General features: G+C 40.8%; 1 protein-coding gene across 4 annotated transcripts in view; it reads left to right on the top strand.

The window, feature by feature from the left end:
* Positions 1–17,614, top strand: part of crb1 (crumbs cell polarity complex component 1) — a 103,331-nt gene extending 85,717 nt beyond the window's left edge. For 3 of the 4 annotated variants that reach the window (XM_061975863.2, XM_072914652.1, XM_061975868.2), the window contains 2 exons: positions 11,247–11,493; positions 16,073–16,219. In XM_061975863.2, coding sequence (XP_061831847.2) covers positions 11,247–11,477 — 231 coding nt within the window. In that variant the 3' untranslated portion in view covers positions 11,478–11,493; positions 16,073–16,219. Of the gene's footprint in view, positions 1–11,246; positions 11,494–16,072 lie in introns of all 4 variants that reach the window. The other variant, XM_061975864.2, reaches the window with a different exon arrangement.
* Positions 17,615–22,226: the final 4,612 nt, after the last annotated feature.

Raw genomic sequence — 22,226 nt, forward strand, 5'->3', positions numbered from 1 at the left:
TAATTATGACCAATTCATGACACTGTAACTACTTGGTATCGGATCGATACCAAAATTGGTGGTATCATCCAAAACTAATGTAAAGTATCCAAACAATAGAAGAAAAAGTGCTTCTTACATTTTAACAAGAAGTGTAGATGGAACAAAATAACCAGATATTAGCAGTAAATGAACAAGTCAATTAATACTCCATTTTCTACTCCTCGTAATTTTGACAAAATAATAGAATGATTTATGACACAGGATAGAGGGAAAGATGAACGCAGCATCGTACAGAGACATCCTGGATGAGAACCAATGCTTCCTGTCACGCTCAGCAAAGTTTGGATCCCAGACAAACAGGGAGACGTAATAGTTCAAAAACGTATTTAATTATCCAATTAATAATAATAATAATAATAATGGATTCAATTTGTCGTTGCGCTTTTCTATTATTAAATACTCAAAGCGCTCACAGAGAAGTGGGAACCCATCATTCATTCACACCTGGTGGTGGTAAGCTACATTTGTAGCCACAGCTGCCCTGGGGTAGACTGACGGAAGTGAGGCTGCCAGTTTGCGCCTACGGCCCCTCCAACCACCACCTATCATTCATTCATCATTCACCAGTGTGAGCGGCATCGGGGGCCCAAGGACACAATGGCAGCGATTTGGATGTCAAGAGGCGGGGAGCGAACCTTCAACCCTCAGGTTTCTGGCACGGCCGCTCTACCCACTACGCCATACCGCCCTTAATTAAGGGCAGGAACAAAACCAAGCGCACTGGGTGGAGGAACCAGTGCCACGAAAAAACAAAGGGAAAAAAAAGTACAAAATAAAGTGGCTGTAGGAAGGCGGGCAAAAAGGCTGAGCACCAAAACAAAGTAGCAAATGAAACAGCAATTGCTGAAGGAACTCAAGGAAGGAAGCATCATAGGACAGGTGTGTGCAATCACTATAAGTAGGGTGTGGTGATTAGAGCCAGGTGTGCTCAAGCCTTCCCGGGCTGCCATGGCAACCGGGGTGAGATAGAGAGAACAGAGCAGGAGTGGGATGGCCAGGAAAAGCACGAAGAAGAAAAACAGGAATGTGACATCTTGCCATCCAACCTGATGGAGGTTGAGAGGTGCTGCAAAGAAGAATGGATGAAACTGCCCAAAGACAGGTGTGCCAAGTTTGTGGCATCGAATTCAAAAAGACTTGAGGCTGATGTCCTTTCCTTTCTGCCTTGATAGCTGGAGGGATTATATTCAGAGGAAGGTTACATTTGAAATAAAAAGGTTTACAATTATCGGATCGGTGCGGCGTCTTCAGTAATGTAATCGATCCGTTGTAGCAAAGAAGGAGCTGAGCCGGAAGGCAAAGCTCTCAATTTACCGGTCGATCTACGTTCCCATCCTCACCTATGGTCATGAGCTTTGGGTTATGACCCAAAGGACGAGATCACGGGTACAAGCGGCCGACATGAGTTTCCTCCGCCGGGTGGCGGAGCTCTCCCTTAGAGATAGGGTGAGAAGCTCTGTCATACCGGGAGGAGCTCAAACTAAAGCCGGTGCTCCTCCACATGGAGAGGAGCCAGATGAGGTGGTTGGGGCATCTGGTCAGAATGCCACCCGAACGCCTCCCTAGGGAGGTGTTTAGGGCATGTCCGACCGGTAAGAGGCCACGGGGAAGACCCAGGACACGTTGGGAAGACTATCTCTCTCAGCTGCCCTGGTAATGCCTCGGGATCCCTCCGGCATGGCGCAGTGGAAGAGTGGCCGTGCGCAACCCGAGGGTCCCTGGTTCAATCCCCACCTAGTACCAACCTCGTCATGTCCGTTGTGTCCTGAGCAAGACACTTCACCCTTGCTCCTGATGGGTGCTGGGTAGTGCCTTGCATGGCAGCTCCCTCCATCAGTGTGTGAATGTGTGTGTGAATGGGTAAATGTGGAAGTAGTGTCAAAGCGCTTTGAGTACCTTGAAGGTAGAAAAGCGCTATACAAGTACAACCCATTTATCATTTATTTATTATTTAGCTGGACAAAGTGGCTGGGGAGAGGGAAGTCTGGGCTTCTCTGCTTAGGCTGCTGCCCCCGCGACCCAACCTTGGATAAGCGGAAGAAGATGGATGGATGGATGGTTTACAATTAATATATTTTTCCCTTGGTCCCTATTTTCGATAGATCATAAAAAATACCAATAACCATCGATGTCAAACCCTTCTCAGCCGTATCGCCCTGCCCTAGTCTGAATGCTTGCTAGATATATTGTAGCTTGTTAGGAAATACCACGGGTTACCCAGCATGCCTTGCTGTGTGATTTAGAATAATCAACCATTCCATTCAGAGGAGTCTGATTGGACAATCAGCCTGGCAGTCGACACATCGGACATTGAACGCCCTCCTCCCGCCCCCACTTAAAGGCCTACTGAAACCCACTACTACCGACCACGCAGTCTGATAGTTTATATATCAATGATGAAATCTTAACATTGCAACACATGCCAATACGGCCGGGTTAGCTTACTAAAGTGCAATTTTAAATTTTGCGCGAAATATCCTGCTGAAAACGTCTCGGTATGATGATGTCGGCGCGTGATGTCACGGATTGTAGAGGACATTTTGGGACAGCATGGTGGCCAGCTATTAAGTCGTCTGTTTTCATCGCAAAATTCCACAGTATTCTGGACATCTGTGTTGGTGAATCTTTTGCAATTTGTTCAATGAACAATGGAGACAGCAAAGAAGAAAGCTGTAGGTGGGAAGTGGTGTATTGCGGCCGACTGCAGCAACACAAACACAGCCGGTGTTTCATTGTTTAGACTTAGACTTAGACAAACTTTAATGATCCACAAGGGAAATTGTTCGAAATTGTTTACATTCCCGAAAGATGACAGTCAAGCTTTACCATTGGCCTGTGGAGAACTGGGACAACAGAGACTCTTACCAGGAGGACTTTGAGTTGGATGCGCAGACGCGGTACCGTGAGTACGCATGCAGCTGCGGCTTCCAAACATTTGATCGCTTGCCTGTACGTGCGTGCCGCTATGTGCATGTCACGTACGTAACTTTGGGGACTTTGGAAAATATATGTGCTGTATGAACTTTGGGGAGGTGAACGGTACTTTGGGCTGTGGGATTGAGTGTGTTGTGCAGGTGTTTGAGTTGTATTGGCGGGTTATATGGACGGGAGGGGGGAGGTGTTTGTTATGCGGGATTAATTTGTGGCATATTAAATATAAGCCTGGTTGTGTTGTGGCTAATAGAGTATATATATGTCTTGTGTTTATTTACTGTTTTAGTCATTCCCAGCTGAATATCAGGTCCCACCCGCCTCTCACAGCATCTTCCCTATCTGAATCGCTCCCACTGCCCTCTAGTCCTTCACTCTCACTTTCCTCATCCACGAATCTTTCATCCTCGCTCAAATTAATGGGGAAATCGTCGCTTTCTCGGTCCGAATCGCTCTCGCTGCTGGTGGCCATGATTGTAAACAATGTGCAGATGTGAGGAGCTCCACAACCTGTGACGTCACGCTACTCGTCTGCTACTTCCGGTACAGGCAAGGCTTTTTTATCAGCGACCAAAAGTTGCGAACTTTATCGTCGATGTTCTCTACTAAATCCTTTCAGCAAAAATATGGCAATATCCCGAAATGATCAAGTATGACACATAGAATGGACCTGCTATCCCCGTTTAAATAAGAACATCGCATTTCAGTAGGCCTTTAAGTTACAAATCTATTGGAGTCGGATGTTTTTGTTGTGTACCTAAATATTGTAAAGATGACGAGGATGTGGTCCATCAACCATCATCCTTTAAGAAAACCAACAATCAGGCCGAATCAACGACTACACAGCTTGCGCTCATTTCCCTTTTCTTTGTCTTCCCCGCACTTGTCCAATCAACAGTCAGGACACATTTACGGACTCTCACACGTGTCGGGAAATAGAACTTTTCAAGCAGGTACGAACGAACACAAACGGGTACATTTCCAAAAATGCACATTTCTTCCACACCAGTGTAAAAAAAATAAAAAAGGTGATGTACCAAGTGGTATTAAAACAAATGTCTGTTTACATAAAAAGGCATTCATCAACTGCCATGCACATTTTGTCCAAGCCAGAAAAAGCAACCATGACATGTCACACCTTCATCAACACACTGTGGTGATGTATTCGATGTACAATAGATATTATACGGCACTATTCATCGCGGTTTACCTGACACATGAAACGTGACAAATTGTGGGGGTGCACTATCCACTTCAGCCACCAGATGGCAGTAGACTGTTGTATATTTAAAATGTGTTTTATGGGAAATCCAACTTTGACCACAATGTTAGTTGCTATATAGAGTGTCACTTTCCATCATTTACAGCAGACTGCATTGCAAAATGATTAACCCTCCCTCTTCCTCTCACACGAGGTCCAGCCAGGAATGGGGCCATCTGAATCTTTTCCCTACTGTAGGTTCCATCCATCCATCCATCCATCCATTTTCTACCGCTTGTCCCGTTCAGGGTCGCAAGGGGTGCTGGGGCCTATCCCAGCTGCATTAGGGCGGAAAGCGGGGTACACTCTGGACAAGTCACCACCTCATCACAGGGCCAACACAGATAGACAACATTCACACTCATATTCACCAATTTAGTGTTGCCAATCAACCTATCCCCAGGTGCATGTTTTTGGAGGTGGGAGGAAGCCGGAGTACCCGGAGGGAACCCACGCAGTCACGGGGAGAACATGCCAAATCCACACAGTAAGATCCCGAGCCCGGGATCGAACACAGGACCTCCGTATTGTGAGGTACACGCACTAACCCCTGTTCCACCGTGCTGCCCCATTCAGCAACCGTTCTTAAGAACAAATTGTGTTCTTAGGCCCACTTACAAAGTTTTTAAGGATATTTTTGAATTCACCAATGTTTTCTTAGCTGGGATTTGTTCGTAGGTAAGAACAAATCTAAGAGTGCTCCAGAGCACTCTTAGGGTGGCATATTTGTTCTTAAGTGTGACAAGTTCCCTTACTTCTATTGTCTAATGTTAAATTAATATCATACATAGATAGATAGAGATATAGATAAGACAGACAGACACATAGCAAAATGAGCAATATATAGACATTTCAAAATACCGTGCACACACACACACACACACACACACACACACACACACACACACACACACACACACACAATCATCAATACCGGGGCGTTGATTTAGTGATTGGTGACTCTTTAAAAGACCAACATCTTGCTGCTACTGCAAGATGCCGCAGATCGTGCCCTGGGGAGGGAGCGCGTATTCCACGACCATGTAGATCTATTTGCCCGTAGTGACAAATATTTATTTGAACGCTTTGGACAGCAGTCAGCTGTCCCCCCTTTCCTAAACTTACGTCTTGACATTATGTATTTCCCCCGCGGGATAATACAAATTTCTCTTCTGTAATCTGTTTGTGTTTTCTCCGTGTGTTTGATGTTCGGCTTTTCCGCCGGAATTGTGCCCTTGTATGGGGAATTAAGGGCGTTTACCTATGCAAATTAGGGAATTAAGGGTGTTTACATATCCATATTGGGGAAATAAGGGCGTGTTTATATGCAAATTATGATAGACACGCACGCGCTAACCATTTGGCATTCAACATCTTAAGAACAGCAGGTGGGAACAATTTGGCCATTTAAGAACACGTCATGAATTTTTAAGCATTCCTCTTAGGAAAGCTCTGAGGAAGAAAGACGAGAGGAAAAGTTAGGAACTTATTACTGAATGGGGCCCATTGTGCACAATTGATTCGCTTAGTGGCTGCCAAGGTTTAAATGTTTATTGGGGTATGATTTTCTTAATGGGTAAGACGTTAATGTTTGTGTATTCGTGTTAGCCGTTAAGCTGGCTAGCGTTTAGCGACAGTTAGCAGCTAACAATTAGCACTGCTAGCTGTTAGCTAGCAGGTAAAAGTGCTACTTATCAATTAACGCTAGCTATTAGTTAGCAATTAATGATGCCAGCTGGTAGCTAGTAATTAGCGGTGCTAGCTGCTGGCGGCAAGTTAGCACACTAGCTTTGTTTCCTAAAAAAAGCAGTATTACCAGTCTGTGAGTGTATCGAATTGTAGTTATCATCACGGTTTTACAATCATTTTAATAAGAATCTAATAATGCACTAACTCTCAGGAGTTTTACTGGGGGTTTATCATTCATTTGAATAATTTAATAATTGATATCCCTTATCACAACCTACAGTATCTGTGGCGATTCATCCTCATTCAAAAAAAAGACGCCATATATTTATTTACTGATCGTCGACTACGGGCAAAATCTAACAAATCAGATTAGACTCCGAGCTGAAGACATCCCAAGGGTGCTATTTTATGTGTATGCTTGTGCTATTGTAGCAACACCGATCCCTCCTGCTACACCTTCTTATTCTCTGGCAGACCGAAGAGATGTGTTAAAAAGCGGCATGACGATCCATACCGCCATCTATAGTTTGGAGTAGAGATGTCCGATAATGGCTTTTTTGCCGATATCCGATATTGTCCAACTCTTAATTACCGATTCCGATATCAACCGATACCGATATATACAGTCGTGGAATTAACACATTATTATGCCTAATTTTGTTGTGATGCACCACTGGAAGCATTAAAGAATGTAACAAGGTTTTCCAAAATAAATCAACTCAAGTTATGGAAAAAAAAATGCCAACATGGCACTGCCATATTTATTATTGAAGTCACAAAGTGCATTATTTTTTTTAACATGCCTCAAAACAGCAGCTTGGAATTGGGGACATGCTCTCCCTGAGAGAGCATGAGGAGGTTGAGGTGGGCAGGGTTGAGGGGGGCGGGGTATATTGTAGCGTCCCGGAAGAGTTAGTGCTGCAAGGGGTTCTGGGTATTTGTTCTGTTGTGTTTATGTTGTGTTACGGTGCGGATGTTCTCCCGAAATGTGTTTGTCATTCTTGTTTGGTGTGGATTCACAGTGTGGCGCATATTTGTAACAGTGTTAAAGTTGTTTGTACGGCCACCCTCAGTGTGACCTGTATGGCTGTTGAACAAGTATGCATTGCATTAATTTGTGTGTGTGAAAAGCCGCATATATTATGTGATTGGTCCGGCACGCAAAGGCAGTGCCTTTAAGGTTTATCGGCGCTCTGTACTTCTCCCTATTCTGTGTACACAGCAGCATTTTAAAAAGTCATACATTTTACTTTTTGAAACCAATACCGATCATTTTTAAACCGACAATTTCGATATTACATTTTAAAGCATTTATCGGCCGATAATATCGGCAGTCCGATATTATCGGATATCTCTATTTTGGAGTTGTGACAACAAGCTACATACACAGATAGTCCCATCATCATGTGTTTAGGGCGAACAGGTAGCGCCAAATCTTTTCATGGTGGTCCATGTGTAGTTGTGGTGAGGCGCCACAAACAACTGTATGGGGGAAACCAGAACAGGGCGAGCTGGGGTCGGCTCCAGCAGAGACTAATGAGGACAACACTAGTGAAAATAGAAAGGAAGACTAACATTCTGGTGTCCAAGTCGGTTTTGCACTTTTACCTCATCTCTTTCATCGTGCCTTCTTGTCTGGTGTGTGTGTGTCTTCTGCAGACAGGTAATAGGGAGGGGAGAAGAAGTGTGTGTGCACTGATGTGGCCATCCTTTGAGAGGAAGGAGAAATGTGCTTTGCCTGCGAAAAAGCAGCATCTGGTGCTGAAATGCAGCTTCAGCAGAGAGCTGGTGGCTTTCACAGAAGTTTGGTCTGCTTCACGGAAACATATGAGGGCAGCTTATCTGGCACACACACACACATACACACACGCGCGCACACACACAGCAGGTTTATAGTGCTGACAGCGGGGAAGCATTGCTGCTGTCGCTGCTTGGAAGCTTCAGGGTGGCCTTACTGCGTACCTCAGAGACTGGTTAGTTAGACATATCTGTGGTGTGTGTGTGGGTGTGGGTGTGTGTGTGGCAGTGGGTGACTGATGGCGGGTCCTGGCTGCCGGCTGCTGCTTGCTTGTTTCACACTCGCTCTGACAGCAAACTGTGCTGCAGTGACAGGTAAGCACTTTCCCAGAGAGGCTGTGGCGAGGAGGAAGGAGTGTCATGGCTGCAGAGTCCACCAGCTAAATATTGCCTCGTTACGCACACTTTTCCAATGGCAATAACGACTGTTGACTAAGTAGCTTTGGTTCTTAAGAGAATGTTACAGCTGCGGCTCAGAGCGTTACAACTATCGCACCGACAATGACAACTGACGTGAGTGTTCTTTATGTCCTGTGACGAACGTCAACAATCACACTCCTGCTGCACTGCATGCTGGGGTTCCAACTTGATTCCTGTTTGCATGCAAGGGAACCGTTTTACGCTGTTTGGGTGTTGATGGGCTGGAAGCAAAATGGATTACTCAAATTTGACACTTAATATTTGGGATGGGTACCTTTCAAATTTGGACCAATTGCCGGTGCTTGGAAATTGTTATCATAGCTATTGTAATTCTTAACCGTGAGCTGATATGATAACTGTTGTCCAGTTGTTATATCTTCTTTTCTTACACTTCTGAGTCTCATTTGCAAGTATGCTTTCATTTAAGTGTGTTAGCATCACCGCAACTAGTGTGTGTGTGTGTGTGTGTGTGTGACAATCATTGGAACTTTAACTTTTTAACTTTAATTGTCAGAAAGTAGTCTTTGCCATTACGATGAATGTACCAGTCTTGTCTTTTGTTGAACCCTACAAAGTGTTTATTACACACCAGCTGTTTTGATTGTAACGTGCATCTTATTTGTAGATTTCAATACCAAATTTGAAGGTGTTGAAATCGGCATTTAAACTTGCTCATGCTAATAATCGGTAGCATATATATGGCATATCCATTTATCATCCAGTTAGCGCATTTTGTAAAGTGAAGCCTTACTTTTGTGCTCTTTCTATGAGGCATTCTTGTTTTGTTGGCATGGAAAATGATCACATTAACTAGAAGCAGTCCGCTATGAATACAAGTCTGCAACTTGACGTCACATGCAACGAAGGTATCGAAATATGGCAGTTTGCTTTAACGTGAATCAGTACCCAGTAGTACCGACGAGTAAAATTACTGCCAAAACGCCACAAACACACAAAAATATTTCTACCCACGCCCAATGATTCACAAATAAATAAAAACATAATTTTTAAATTATATTCACAAGTATAAAAAAAGAAAAAATTCTTGAATTAAAAAATGATTTGCAAATATAACACTTTTCTGCAAGTAAAAAAAATAATTCTGAAGTAAAAACAAAACAAAACAATTGTCTTCAATTAAAAAAATCCTTGCAAGTATAAAAACAATGTTTCTGCAAGCAAAAAAACGACTTGCAAGTATTAAAACCATTTTCTGCAAGTAAAAAAAATATTTGCAGGTATAAAAACAATTTCTGCAAGTGATAAAACGATTCGCAAACATATTTTTTTTCCGCAAATAAAAAAACGTTTTGCAACCATAAAAACACTTTTCTGCAAGTAAAAAAATAATTGCAAGTAAAACAAAGATTTGATGTATAAAAACAATTTTCTGCAAGTAAAACAAAGATTTGATGTATAAAAACAATTTTGAAGTAAAAAAAAACGATTCGCAAGTATAAAAACAATTTTCTTCAAGTAAACACTTTTTTTTGCAAGTATGAAAACAATTTTCTTCAAGTAAAAAAAATGATTCGCAAGTATAAAAACTATTTTCTTCAAGTAAAAAAAATAATTCGCAAGTATAAAAACAATTTTCTGCAAGTAAAACAAAGATTTGAAGAATTTTATTTTATTTTTTTAAGTAAAAAAACTATTTGCAAATATAAAAACACATTTCTGCAAGTAAAAAACGATATGAAGTATAAAACCAAGTTTCTACAGGTATAAAAACTATTTGCAATTGTAAAAACAATTTTTCTTTAGGCAGTATTATTCCACGCTGCGGGATCCAGACGCTTGCACTCGGATCACCCGAGTCAGTATTCGAGAGCAACTTCATAGTAATATATAGTTATAGAGCGACAAATGTTTTAACAAAATGAAAAATTTCCTTCCACCAACTTTTTTAACTAACTGAGTTTTGTTTTGTCCTGTTTAATTGGTCATTTCTGTCAAGGTTTCGGTGTGTGTGTGTTTTTGCTTTGGGATCTAAATTTGGAGTGTTTGAAGGTTACTGCATGTTTGCATTGTTTTTTTTATTTATTCTTCTTCATTTCTAATACTACTAATACCTCCACTTAAGAACACAACATTTTAAAACCTAAAACCTAAATATATATTTTTTTAATTTAAATTTTTTTCAAATAAATACAAATCTAAAATAAAAAATACAAATAAGTAAAAATACAAATTGACCAATTAATAAAAATACAAATACAATAAAAAATACTAATAAATACAATGCAAATAAAAATGCAAATGAATAAAATACATATAAATGACTTACAATACAAATACAATTGAGTTCAATAAAATTAAAATATAAATAAGAAAAACAATTATATACAAATTAAAATACAGATGAAGATAAAAATACTAAATGCAAATAAATGAGATAAAAATTAAAACACATATAATTAAAATAAAATTGTACAACAGTTTACAATGTTTCACCAGTTTCGACAAATCCAATTGTATTCTGCATTCTAAATAAAAATCCAAATAATGAAATATAAATAAAATTGTACAATAAATACATTTATAAAAGAATAAAAAATATACATATAAAACAAAAACAAAAAATACAAATAAATACAAATTAAATAGAAATTAAAATGACAAATAATGAAAGTACCAATAGATTGTTTAAATACAAAAAAATTAATAAATGAAATGAAAATGAAAATACAAATAAATAAAACATAGTAATGAAAACAATACGAATACAAATTAATTGAATACAAATACAGATAAATAAAATAAAAACAAATACATTAAATAACAATGACAATTCCAATAGATAAGATTAAAAAAATGCTGAATTAAATATAATTAAAACTCCAAATAAATAAAAATGGAAAATACAAAAATGTAAAAATACAAATTACAAATGAATAAAATAAAGATGAAAAATACAAATAAATAAAACAACAATAAATATAAATATAATTAAAATTGTACAATACCACCTAGTTTAAGCTAATTGTACTGATTCTTTGTTTTTTTAATTTGAAGATCGAACACTGATTGATTCATCTGGTAGCCTCATGTGTGCGTTTGTGTGTCTGTGTGCGCGTGTATGTGTGTGTGTGTGTGATCCTCACAGATAAAGCGTGCTCCATACGGCTCACGTGTGGCAGCTGTGCTGGTGCCATGTCTGGTTGGCCTGGCGATAGCGTTGACGCTCGCTGTGGCTGCGACGTTGGCCAAACTGCGAGAGAGGCGGCAGACGGGGGGAGGTTTGAGTCCGAGGCGACTCGAGGCTTCTGTGGGTTGCAGCCCACCCGTCGAGTTGTCCATCAGCACTTTGGCGGCACGTGTGGAGCGCCTGGTGTAGCCAAAAGGAGGGGGAGGTGTGTGTGTGTGTCCTACAGCGCATCAGTGGAAAACAAAACACAACACATTGATTTGCAAGCATGCTTATCAATCAATCAATCAAAGTGTATTTGTACAGCCCTTAATCACTAGTGCCTCAAACCCCGGGTCTTGACTTTGAACAGCTCCTCTAGAATGGTACCTCTCTAGAGATTATCCGTGGCCACCTGGTAACCTCTCCATGTAGGAGAGGGGGTACAGCAGAAAAGAGAAGTGGCTGGTCAACTGGTCTAAACAGGGGTCTATTTAAAGGCTGGGGTGTATAAATGAGTTTTAAGGTGGGCCTTAAATGCTTCTACTGAGGTAGCATCTCTAACTGTTACCGGGAGGGCATTCCAGAGTACTGGAAGCTGAAGAGAAAACACTCTATAGCCCGCAGACTTTTTTGGGGCTCTGGGATTTATTAATAATTTGTGGTTCTTGGAACACAGATTTATGGACGGAACAAATAGTTCAATACAATCAGCAAGGTAAGATGGAGCTACAGCATTTAGTATTTTATTCGTAAGTAGTAAAACCTTGAAGTCGCATCTCAAGTGCACAGGAAGCCAGTGCAGGTGAGCCGGTATAGGCGTAATATGATCAAACTTTTATTCTTGTCAAAAGTCTTGCAGCCACATTTTGTACCAACTGTAATCTTTTAATGGTTGACATAGGGAGACCCGAAAATAATATGTAACAATAAACGAGACGAGACGTAACAAACGCATGAATGATGATCTCAGCGTCGCTGGTGGACAAAATGGGACACATTTTAGCGATATTACGGAGATGAAAGCAGGCCGTTTTAGTAACACTCTTAATGTGTGACTCAAATAAGAGAGTTGGGTCGAAGATAATACCCAGATTCTTTACCGAGTCGCCTTGTGTAATTGTTTCGTTGTCAAATGTTAAGGTGGTTTTATCAAATAGGTGTCGGTGTCTAGCAGGACCGATAATAAACATTTCCGTTTTTTTAGTGTTAAGCTGCAAAAAGTTAGTGGACATCCATTGTTTAATTTCATATACACACGCCTCCAGCTGACTACAATCTGGCGTGTTGGTCAGCTTTAGAGGCATGTAGAGTTGGGTGTCATCAGCATAACAATGAAAGCTAACACCGTATTTACGTATGATGTCACCTCGTGGCAGCATGTAAATGCTGAAGAGTGCAGAGCCAAGAACCAAACCCTGTGGAACTCCGCACGTTACCTTAACATAGTCCGAGGTCACATTGTTATGGGAGACGCATTGCATCCTGTCAGTAAGATAGGAGTTAAACTAAGAAAAGGGTAAGTCTGACATACCAATACATGTTTTGATATGTGGTAATAAAATGTTATGATCGACGGTATCGAAAGCAGCGCTAAGATCAAGTAGGAGCAACATGGATGACGCATCAGCATCCATAGTTAGCAATAGATTATTAGTCGCTCTTGTGAGGGCTGTCTCCATGGAGTGATTTGCCCTAAAACCCGAATGAAAGGGTTCACAAAGATTGTTAGGTCAGCAACAAACTCGGAGAATTTGCAAATAAAGTCTGAATTAGGCCTAGTGAAGCCATAGATAACAGCCAGGTGGAGCGGTAAAGGTGCAACTGATATTGTAAAAATCTCAAATGATTTATATTTATTTCTTATGCTAGGGCTAAGGTTAGTGCGACCCTCCATCCCTTTAAAGGGGACGAGCTACGTGTGAGCTTGTATAGTTAGGAAATTCTTCGTTAAGCAGAACAAAATCATCTGGTTTTAACAAAGTCTCAATCACTACTTTTCCATGCACTAAATTAGTCAGATTTCTCAAACAGTTTGCGTTTTTGTATTTTCACACCTGCGTGTGAAGTTCAAGTGTCCATGCCCTTTCTATAATGCAACTATTGGTCAAACGCCATGTGCCTCCTGTACACTGGGGGGCGCTTATTTCATTTTAGCGCGGTAATACGACGTCACACAAGCCATTTGCAGATCCTCACAATTTGTTTTAAGTGATGTCTGCTGTAATATTGGCACAAATTAGAAGTATTACATCTGTAATGGCTATCTAGGTTGATGTTAAATAGCAGACAGCATCAAGAAATTAGATTGCGCTACAAACATGGCGCTTCTACCAAGAAGGTATTGGGGTGGATGTAGGTCTGATACAAAGAAAGATCGAAATCCACAGAACACTGGCAGAAGAGATTTTTCGAAGGAATTTTCAGACCAAAATCATGGAAACAAAACTTTTGAACATCTCGAAGTTCATTCGGAAGGCTCTGTGGGTTTATGGAAAGAGTTTTAAATCTGAAGGAAAAGACTGTTCATCCCAGACTGATACTGTTCCAGATGACGTTTGCTACTGTTCAGGATTATCTCGCCAGTTGTGCGGAAAGTTATTCCACTTGGAGTGCACAAATACAGCGTGAAGAAGTTTGTTTACGCTTTATTATTATATTACATATTATTATTCGCTTTTAATACACCTGCTTCATTCTCTTCTATCTCATTCGTATTTCATTTGGGAGTCCGAACTAAGACGACATTCTCCATTACCGTCGCTGCCTTCTTAAATAAATCTCAATCAATCAATGAATCAATCAAAGTTTATTTATATAGCTCTTAATCACAAGTGTCTCAAAGGGCTGCACAAGCCACAACGACATCCTCGGCTTTCTTTTTTTCTACCATCGATGCACTTGAAAATGTTCTGTTCTTTTACTTTGTGTCCTCTTCATTACAATTGTTGCCTCAGTTTTTATTGAATGGCTGCACACACCCCCTCGAGAGATCTGGTTTCCAATCGCACAATCCAGGTGTTAGTCCGACTTTTCAAAAACTAAATACAATCTAATTAAGGTGTTTCCGTGGGTTGTAGGAGACTTATTTAGAACCGAACTATTTGAGAAGTCGGACTAATTTGGTGCATGGACATATACTGACTGAGACGTATGGCGTTAAGATTGTTGTCTCTAATGACCTTATTAACGAACAGCGCTTTAGGAGATAATGACCTCATGTTTAAAACACCCGCTTTATAAAGAATGGGCTGTTTGGAGGTATTTTTATAAATGGTGTCCGAAGTAGTAATATTAATGAGACGACGTCACTTGCACAGCGTGTCTCAAATTACTTCTCGGAATTGATACGGTGGGAATCTGGAGATGACTTGCTCAGTGCTGCGATTGATTTGTCATCTTATAAATTTCCACCTCAGTAGAATGCATGTCCACCTCTGACACAGTCACTAGAGAAAAAAACATTGTTGTTAATTATTTATTATTCTATGAGAAATGCCATGAGTGCAAGAATTTTCCAGCCTGGTGCTGGTTAGTTTGAACTTAACTGACTTCTCATCCAGGCTAACAGGCACTCTCGTCGCCTGTGTCCAAGCCTGCTCTAGTGCAGTTAGTCAAGTGCGACTCAAACAGTGATCTATGTTGCTAGTAAAGTGATGGCGCCTTCCCGGTTAAGGTGAAGACCGTCCATCCTCAGCAGGCCCGCTTTGCCCCAGAAGGAGGACCAATTATTGCTAAAATGATATCCCCGTTCTTTGCAAAAGTAGGCCAACCACCTGCTCAGTGGCCTTGTGGTTAGAGTGCCCGCCCTGAGATCGGTAGGTTGTGAGTTCGAACCCCGGCCGAGTCATACCAAAGACTATAAAAATGGGACCCATTACCTCCCTGCTTGGCGCTCATCATCAAGGGTTGGACTTGGGGGTTAAATCACCAAAATGATTCCCGAGCGCGGCCACCGTCTCTGCTCACTGCTCCCCTCACCTCCCGGAGGGTGGAACAAGGGGATGGGTCAAATGCAGAGAGTAATTTCACCACACTTAGTGTGTGTGTGATTATCAGTGGTACTTTAACTTCAAACGAGACTAATCCGCTAGACCTCTCATCATTGCCTCTCGCAGGCAGGGGGCTGGAGACAAGTACTCGATGTCGAGCCATCTTTCTGGCGAGATTACAAGTCCTAGCTACGGTTCTCTTTGTAATCTCTGATTGTCTCATCCTAGTGTCATTGAAGCCGTGGTGCACAACTATGTTCGAGTAGCGAGTGGTGCGATTAGCCTGTCGTACGTGTTTAGGCATCTTGCGAGTCAGCTCTCTAAGATTAGCTTCAATGTCGGGTGCTTGAGCCCGGGGAATAAACTTAATTATGGTTGGTTTACTAAGCTGTATGTTCCGGGTGATGGAGTGCCCTATAATTAAGGTGTGGTGTCCGGTAAACTGCAGTGTGGGACTAGCTAACAGGCTATACCTGTTATGCGTCAAAACTGGCTCACCGTTGCTTGAAGGCTGCTACAGACTGGGCTAGTTAGCAGACTACAGCTAACGCTAGCAAGCGTGTCCACGTCATCTAAAGTTACAAAGCTACTCTGCTCCACAACCTATCCATGCATGAAGAACATGAAGCCATACTCACGTTTTTTTCCTTCACCCAGTCGAGTTCTTGCTGTCTTTAGAGCGGGGTGCCTCGGACCGGGCTAGCTTTGGCAATAAAGCCTTTAGAAGCACACAAATGGAGAGATAGCACTTAGCTTTGACGAGGAAGGAGCACTACCGAAGCAACATGCTAACGAGCGCGCATCTTTTTCTAGCTGACCGCTGAAGACGCGACCTCTGACCTGCTGCTGGCCGTCACTCTGGTGTCCGTGGTCCTCCTCCTGGTCCTCATCTTGACTTCAGCCGCACTGGTGGTCACGCTGAACCGGCGGGCCACACGTGGCACTTACAGTCCAAGCCGGCAGGAGAAGGACGGATCCCGGGTGGAGATGTGGAGCATCACGCAGACGCCGCCGGTGGAGAGACTCATCTGATGGTGCACGTATGCTCGATCGCTCACTAAATGCACATGACGCTGAACTTGTTTGCACGCTTCGTTGTGCTCGCCTTCTACGTTTATTTTATTTTGAAAGACTAAACCAAGAGGGGGTCTTGCACGGGGCACCATTTAAACTTTGTAGATGTCTTTTCTTTTCTTTGCTTTAAATGGTAAACATTGTTTTCATGGTAACTTAAGCAGAAAGTGGTTGGATGGCGCTATCTGCAGGGGTAAAAAGTGTGCTGCAGCTGTGACTCCTGCAGGTGGCGCCATGACACAAGTCAGTTCACTCCTCATTTTCCAGCACCGAAAGACGTGACGTTGTGTAAATATTGAATACCTGTGATTGTCTCTTAACGTGTAAAACTTCATAAGTGAAAATAGGAATATTACAGAGTTTGAAACTCAAGCTGCGGGGGCCACATCATTTAAGGTGGCCTGCAAAAGCCAGTCAATAAAGCATTTCCTTTTTCTTGATTAATGTATTTCAAGTTTGAGAATAAATATATAGTTTTAATAATGTAGTAATAAGCAGTTATTTAATTTATATTATTTGAAACAACCGACAATTCATTGTTGTTGTTTTTTGCTAGTTAAAGAAAATTTGACACTAACTGAAGTCAAATATTCCAAAGCAAATGTTTTATCAGTTTGATGGTGAACATTGATAATAATCAAATTGAGGTGTAATTGTGTAATAATACTGTAAATTCTGCCAAATTATTAACCTTTTAATAAGATTAATCACACTTTTAAAATTGGATTAATCACAGGTTACTCATGTCTATGATTAAAACTAACTTAAAGAGCTCAATATTTGGACAAAAATGCAATTTTTACGTCATTTATTTGCTCAAACAGTTTTATCTAAAGTCCCATCTGGGTTTATTTTGGAGTGAAATTCGAGCGAGCGAGTCTTTCATCAAGCGTATAACAACTCATACTTTTCAGGAAACAATCCGCGCATGTGAGATTATTACACCCCCGAGTCAATCACATGAGTTAACTCGGGGGTGTCCAAACTTTTTCCACCGAGGGCCGCACACTGAAAAAATAAAGCATGCAGGAGCCTTTTTGATATTTTTCTTTTTTCTAAACCAATACAATATATAGACTTTTTTTTTTTAAACTTTAGGGCTCCCCTCAAGTTTGGTCCCAGGGACCCAAAATTGTCTCAGTTATAAACATTTAATATATTATTTGCATTTCTTGTTATCATTGCAAGCTCACAGTAAATATCGGGATCAACTTCAGGTCTATCTGTCAATATATTGTAAACAAATAAATACATGTGTATTATTATATGTGTATACATATATGTATACATACACACACACACACACACATATATACTGTATATATGCACTTACATATATATATATATGTGTGTGTGTGTGTGTGTATATATGTATAAATATCTATACACGTATATTTATATCCATCCATCCATTTTCTACCGCTTGTCCCTCATGGGGTTGCAGGGGGGGCTGAAGCTTATCTCATTTTTATTTTTTTTATTTTAACACTTAAGTTTCTGGATCAATTTTAGGTTTATCAGTTCATTATAAGTTTGCATTTTTTTTAATGTTTTTTTGTTTGTTTATTTTATGTCCTTTTTATCAAAGGAAAAAACGTAGTTTTAATATGGCAAACCCAATAATACGCAATATTTCCCCCAAAAAATATTTGTACGTGAAATATTTGATGTGAATTATTTGGAGTCATATAGGTCAATAATTCATAACATTGAATTTCATTCATTATTATTTTTTGAGTAAAAGAAAACGAAAGAAAGAAGAAAAAACAGCCTGCATGGCTTTTATTTCACTTTTCTATGGTGTTTTTTTAAATAATATTTTTGAAATGTCCCCCCCGGGCCGCACTTACGACAAGTCTGAGTTAACTCTATTTTTGCCAGCCCTAATAATAAATGTTGTCAGCTTTTTCTGCGTTAGATATGTCCTAAAAAGTCTAATTTGCCTGCAACATTTCAAAGAGTCGCCACAAAATCTACCCACTGGTGATGCAGGGAGACATTTGATTGGTTTGCATTCGAGTGCTGCTCGAACAAATTGAAATGGAGGAAAATGTCGATGATTGGCCAAAATGTGCGGGGAATGAGTAAAGTTGCATAATTTGGTTGGTTAGTATGATGTGCATGAATTGGTGCGATCACAACAAAAATATCATGAAGCTTCTGTAACTGCGATGAAAATGAGTTTGACGCTCCTGCATGAGAGCATCAAAAGTAGTTTATAAGGTTTTTTTTATTAGTCCGTCTTTTAGGTAACAAAGAGCAGGGATCTACAGTATATACTTTAGCAGTCATAAGTAACAGTAAAGTAATAATTAGGAGTGTACCCACCCGACATTAATATCACTCCGATATCAGAAAAATAAATAGTTTGCATGTTCTCCCCGTGACTGCGTGGGTTCCCTCCGGGTACTCCGGCTTCCTCCCACCTCCAAAGACATGCACCTGGGGATAGGTTGATTGGCAACACTAAATTGGCCCTAGAGTGTGAATGTTGTCTGTCTATCTGTGTTGGCCCTGTGATGAGGTGGCGACTTGTCCAGGGTGTACTCCGCCTTCCGCCCGAATGCAGCTGGGATAGGCGCCAGCAACCCCCGCGACCCCGAAAGGGACAAGCGGTAGAAAAATGGATGGATGGATGGATATCGGCTTGCACCTCAAATCTCCAATACAAGCAATCCTGCAGCGTGTTTACTTGTGCAAAGCTGGACAGCCAATTAACATGTAAATGTTGTCCAATAAGCACACAAGCGGCAACTACACAACAACTAAGCACACAAGCTAGACATTAACAAATGTCTAAAACACGACATTTGTCAATATAAACAAGTATCAAATAATTATAGTTGCATGTCACTACACATACGAAGTCTCCAAGGCAGGAGTGCATCAAACGTATCCAGTAACAAACGTATCCACATCATTCAATTTACTGCGTCATGAGCTTAATGAATTATTGTGACCAATAGGCGTCTCCAAAAGTCCAATTACCCTCCACTTCAAAATCTGTCACAAGGTTATTAGTGTTGTCATAGAATTGTACTCTGGCTAATTTCACTTGATCAAACCTTTCTAACATTCCACACTACAAAATAATACATGTACGTATGATTCGTGCTGATATCGTATCATAATAAAATTGGTATCAGCTGATACTCAAGACTCCAATATCAGTATTGTATCAGGAGAGACAGCCCTAGTTTTAATATTGCCCAGAGTTGCCAGCGCCTCTACTGGTCACAGCCAGGTACTACAGTCCATTTTTCAACAGTTTGCCTTCGAATTATTAGGATATTGCTGCCTTCTACGCAAAGATCATAAAATGAGTAGGAACTACAACATAAATGTTGTGTTTGTAAAGTTACTAATGGACAAAAATGTCCAAGCTTGCAAAATGTTAAAATATTGGTTTTGCTATCAAGAACGTGCTCTGGTTGTACGACATGTGTGACTTTTAGTGTGTCTTCAGAAAGATGTGTAGTGTGCTGTTATTGTGTAGTGTGCTGTTATTGTGTGTACTCTTTCTATTTGTACTGGCTGTCCCACATACATTCAATCAGTAGCAGCTGTTCATTTATTTCTTATTAGGTGCTGACGTAGACTTGATTTGTGTCTTAAGAATAAAACATTTTCATTTACAGAGAGCAAACTGCCCACTTTTTGCCTTTTCTGATGTTATTTACCAACATAATCTTGTCCCTCGCCCACTAGCTGAAACCCTCTACCATGTTTTCTCTCTCTCTCTACGCTTCTCAATTATTTTCTGTAACACCCCCCACTCTCAGCCGCAACTATAAATGGTATCATTTATCTATGGAATTGTTATAAGTACACCTCTGCATGACATTGAATACTTAGCAACATTAAAGGAAACAAATAGAAAGAAAAATAGAAATAACTTACTACCAAAAATAACTAACATTGTTTTTAGTCTGTAACAGAAAATATTTAAATAGCATTAATTTGTCTGTAAAAACAATAAAAATAATCCTTATTAAAACTACAAACATTTTTTGACCATTTGATACTGAGAAATACAATTAAATAAACTCAATCAATAATAAATTCAAATTGATCAGCAACGTGAATTCAGGAGCACAACATATAAAAACAAAAACAATAAAACAATGTGTGCTGATTTATTTTCTATTAAAATGAGGAAGCCAAGAGTTTTTAGTGTGCAGCTCTTTGACCAGAGTTTGAAGTATGATACTGATAAAGCAGTATCATGCTGCCCCAGAGGGGCCCGCCTTACTATTTGAGAAGGACTGCTTGACATCCAACCAAAATATAAATACAAAGATACATAATTCATGCTTTCATTCTAAAATACGCTGAGTTTGCTTATGGAATGAAGAACTTAGTCTGATTTTTCAATAAAAAAACAACAACTTTATTTTATTGTGTAAAAAAATCAAAAAATATATTGTTATGAAACTACTCTCAAATCTGCTTTGTAATGAAAGTGGCAGCTACACTATATTGCCAAAAGTATTTGGCCACCTGCCTTTACTCAAATATGAACTTGAAGTGCCATCCCATGGAATTGTCCAAAAAGTTTTGGTATCCTGGAGCATTCAAAGTTCCTTTCACTGGAACTAAGGGGCCCAGCCCAACTCCTGAAAAACAACCCCACACCATAATTCATCCTCCACCAAATTTCACACTCGGCACAATGCAGTCCGAAATGTAGTGTTCTCCTGGCAACCTCCAAACCCAGACTTGTCCATGAGATTGCCAGATGGAAAAGCGTGACTCATCAGTCCAGAGAAGGCGTCTCCACTGCTCTAGAGTCCAGTGGCGACGTGCTTTACACCACTGCATCCCACGCTTTGCATTGGACTTGGTGATGTATGGCTTAGATGCAGCTGCTCGGCCATGGAAACCCATTCCATGAAGCTCTCTGCGTACTGTACGTGGGATAATTGGAAGGTCACATGAAGTTTGGAGATCTGTAGCAACTGACTGTGCAGAAAGTCTTGAACTATGCGCTTCAGCATCCGCTGACCCCTCTCTGTCAGTTTACGTGGCCTACCACTTGGTGGCTGACTTGCTGTTGTTCCCAAACTCTTGACTTTGGAATATTTAGGAGCGAGGAAATTTCACGACTGGATTTGTTCCACAGTTGGCATCCTATGACAGTTCCACTCTGGAAATCACTGAGAGCTGCCCATTCTTTCACAAATGTTTGTAGAAACAGTCTCCATGCCTAAATGCTTGATTTTATACACCGGGCCAAGTGATTAGGACACCTGATTCTCATCATTTGGATGGGTGGCCAAATACTTTTGGCAATATAGTGTATCAATTTGTGGGAAAAAAAGATGGGGTACATTGTAAAAACTGGCATCAAAGTAAGCTCAAATATAAATGATAAATGGGTTGTACTTGTATAGCGCTTTTCTACCTTCAAGGTATTCAAAGCGCTTTGACACTACTTCCACATTTACCCATTCACACACACATTCACACACTGATGGAGGGAGCTGCCGTGCAAGGCGCTAACCAGCACCCATCATGAGCAAGGGTGAAGTGTCTTGCTCAGGACACAACGGACATGACGAGGTTGGTACTAGGTGGGGATTGAACCAGGGACCCTCGGGTCGCGCACGGCCACTCTTCCACTGCGCCACGCCGTATATAAGGCGTATATATTATATACGTTGAAGTGTATATATATATATACACATCAACCTTCCCCCCTCCATGCATCGGTTGAGGTGGGCGGGGTTTGGTGGTAGCGAGGCTGTTTATTGTAGCCCGGAAGAGTTAGGGCTGCATGGGATTCTGGGTATTTGTTCTGTTGTGTTACGGTGCGGATGTTCTCCCGAAATGTGCTTTTCATTCTTGTTTGGTGTGGGTTCACAGTGTGGCGCATATTTGTAACAGTGATAAA

This window comes from Nerophis lumbriciformis, linkage group LG14 (genome assembly GCF_033978685.3).
Source record: "Nerophis lumbriciformis linkage group LG14, RoL_Nlum_v2.1, whole genome shotgun sequence".
In the NCBI taxonomy this organism is placed as follows: domain Eukaryota; kingdom Metazoa; phylum Chordata; class Actinopteri; order Syngnathiformes; family Syngnathidae; genus Nerophis; species Nerophis lumbriciformis.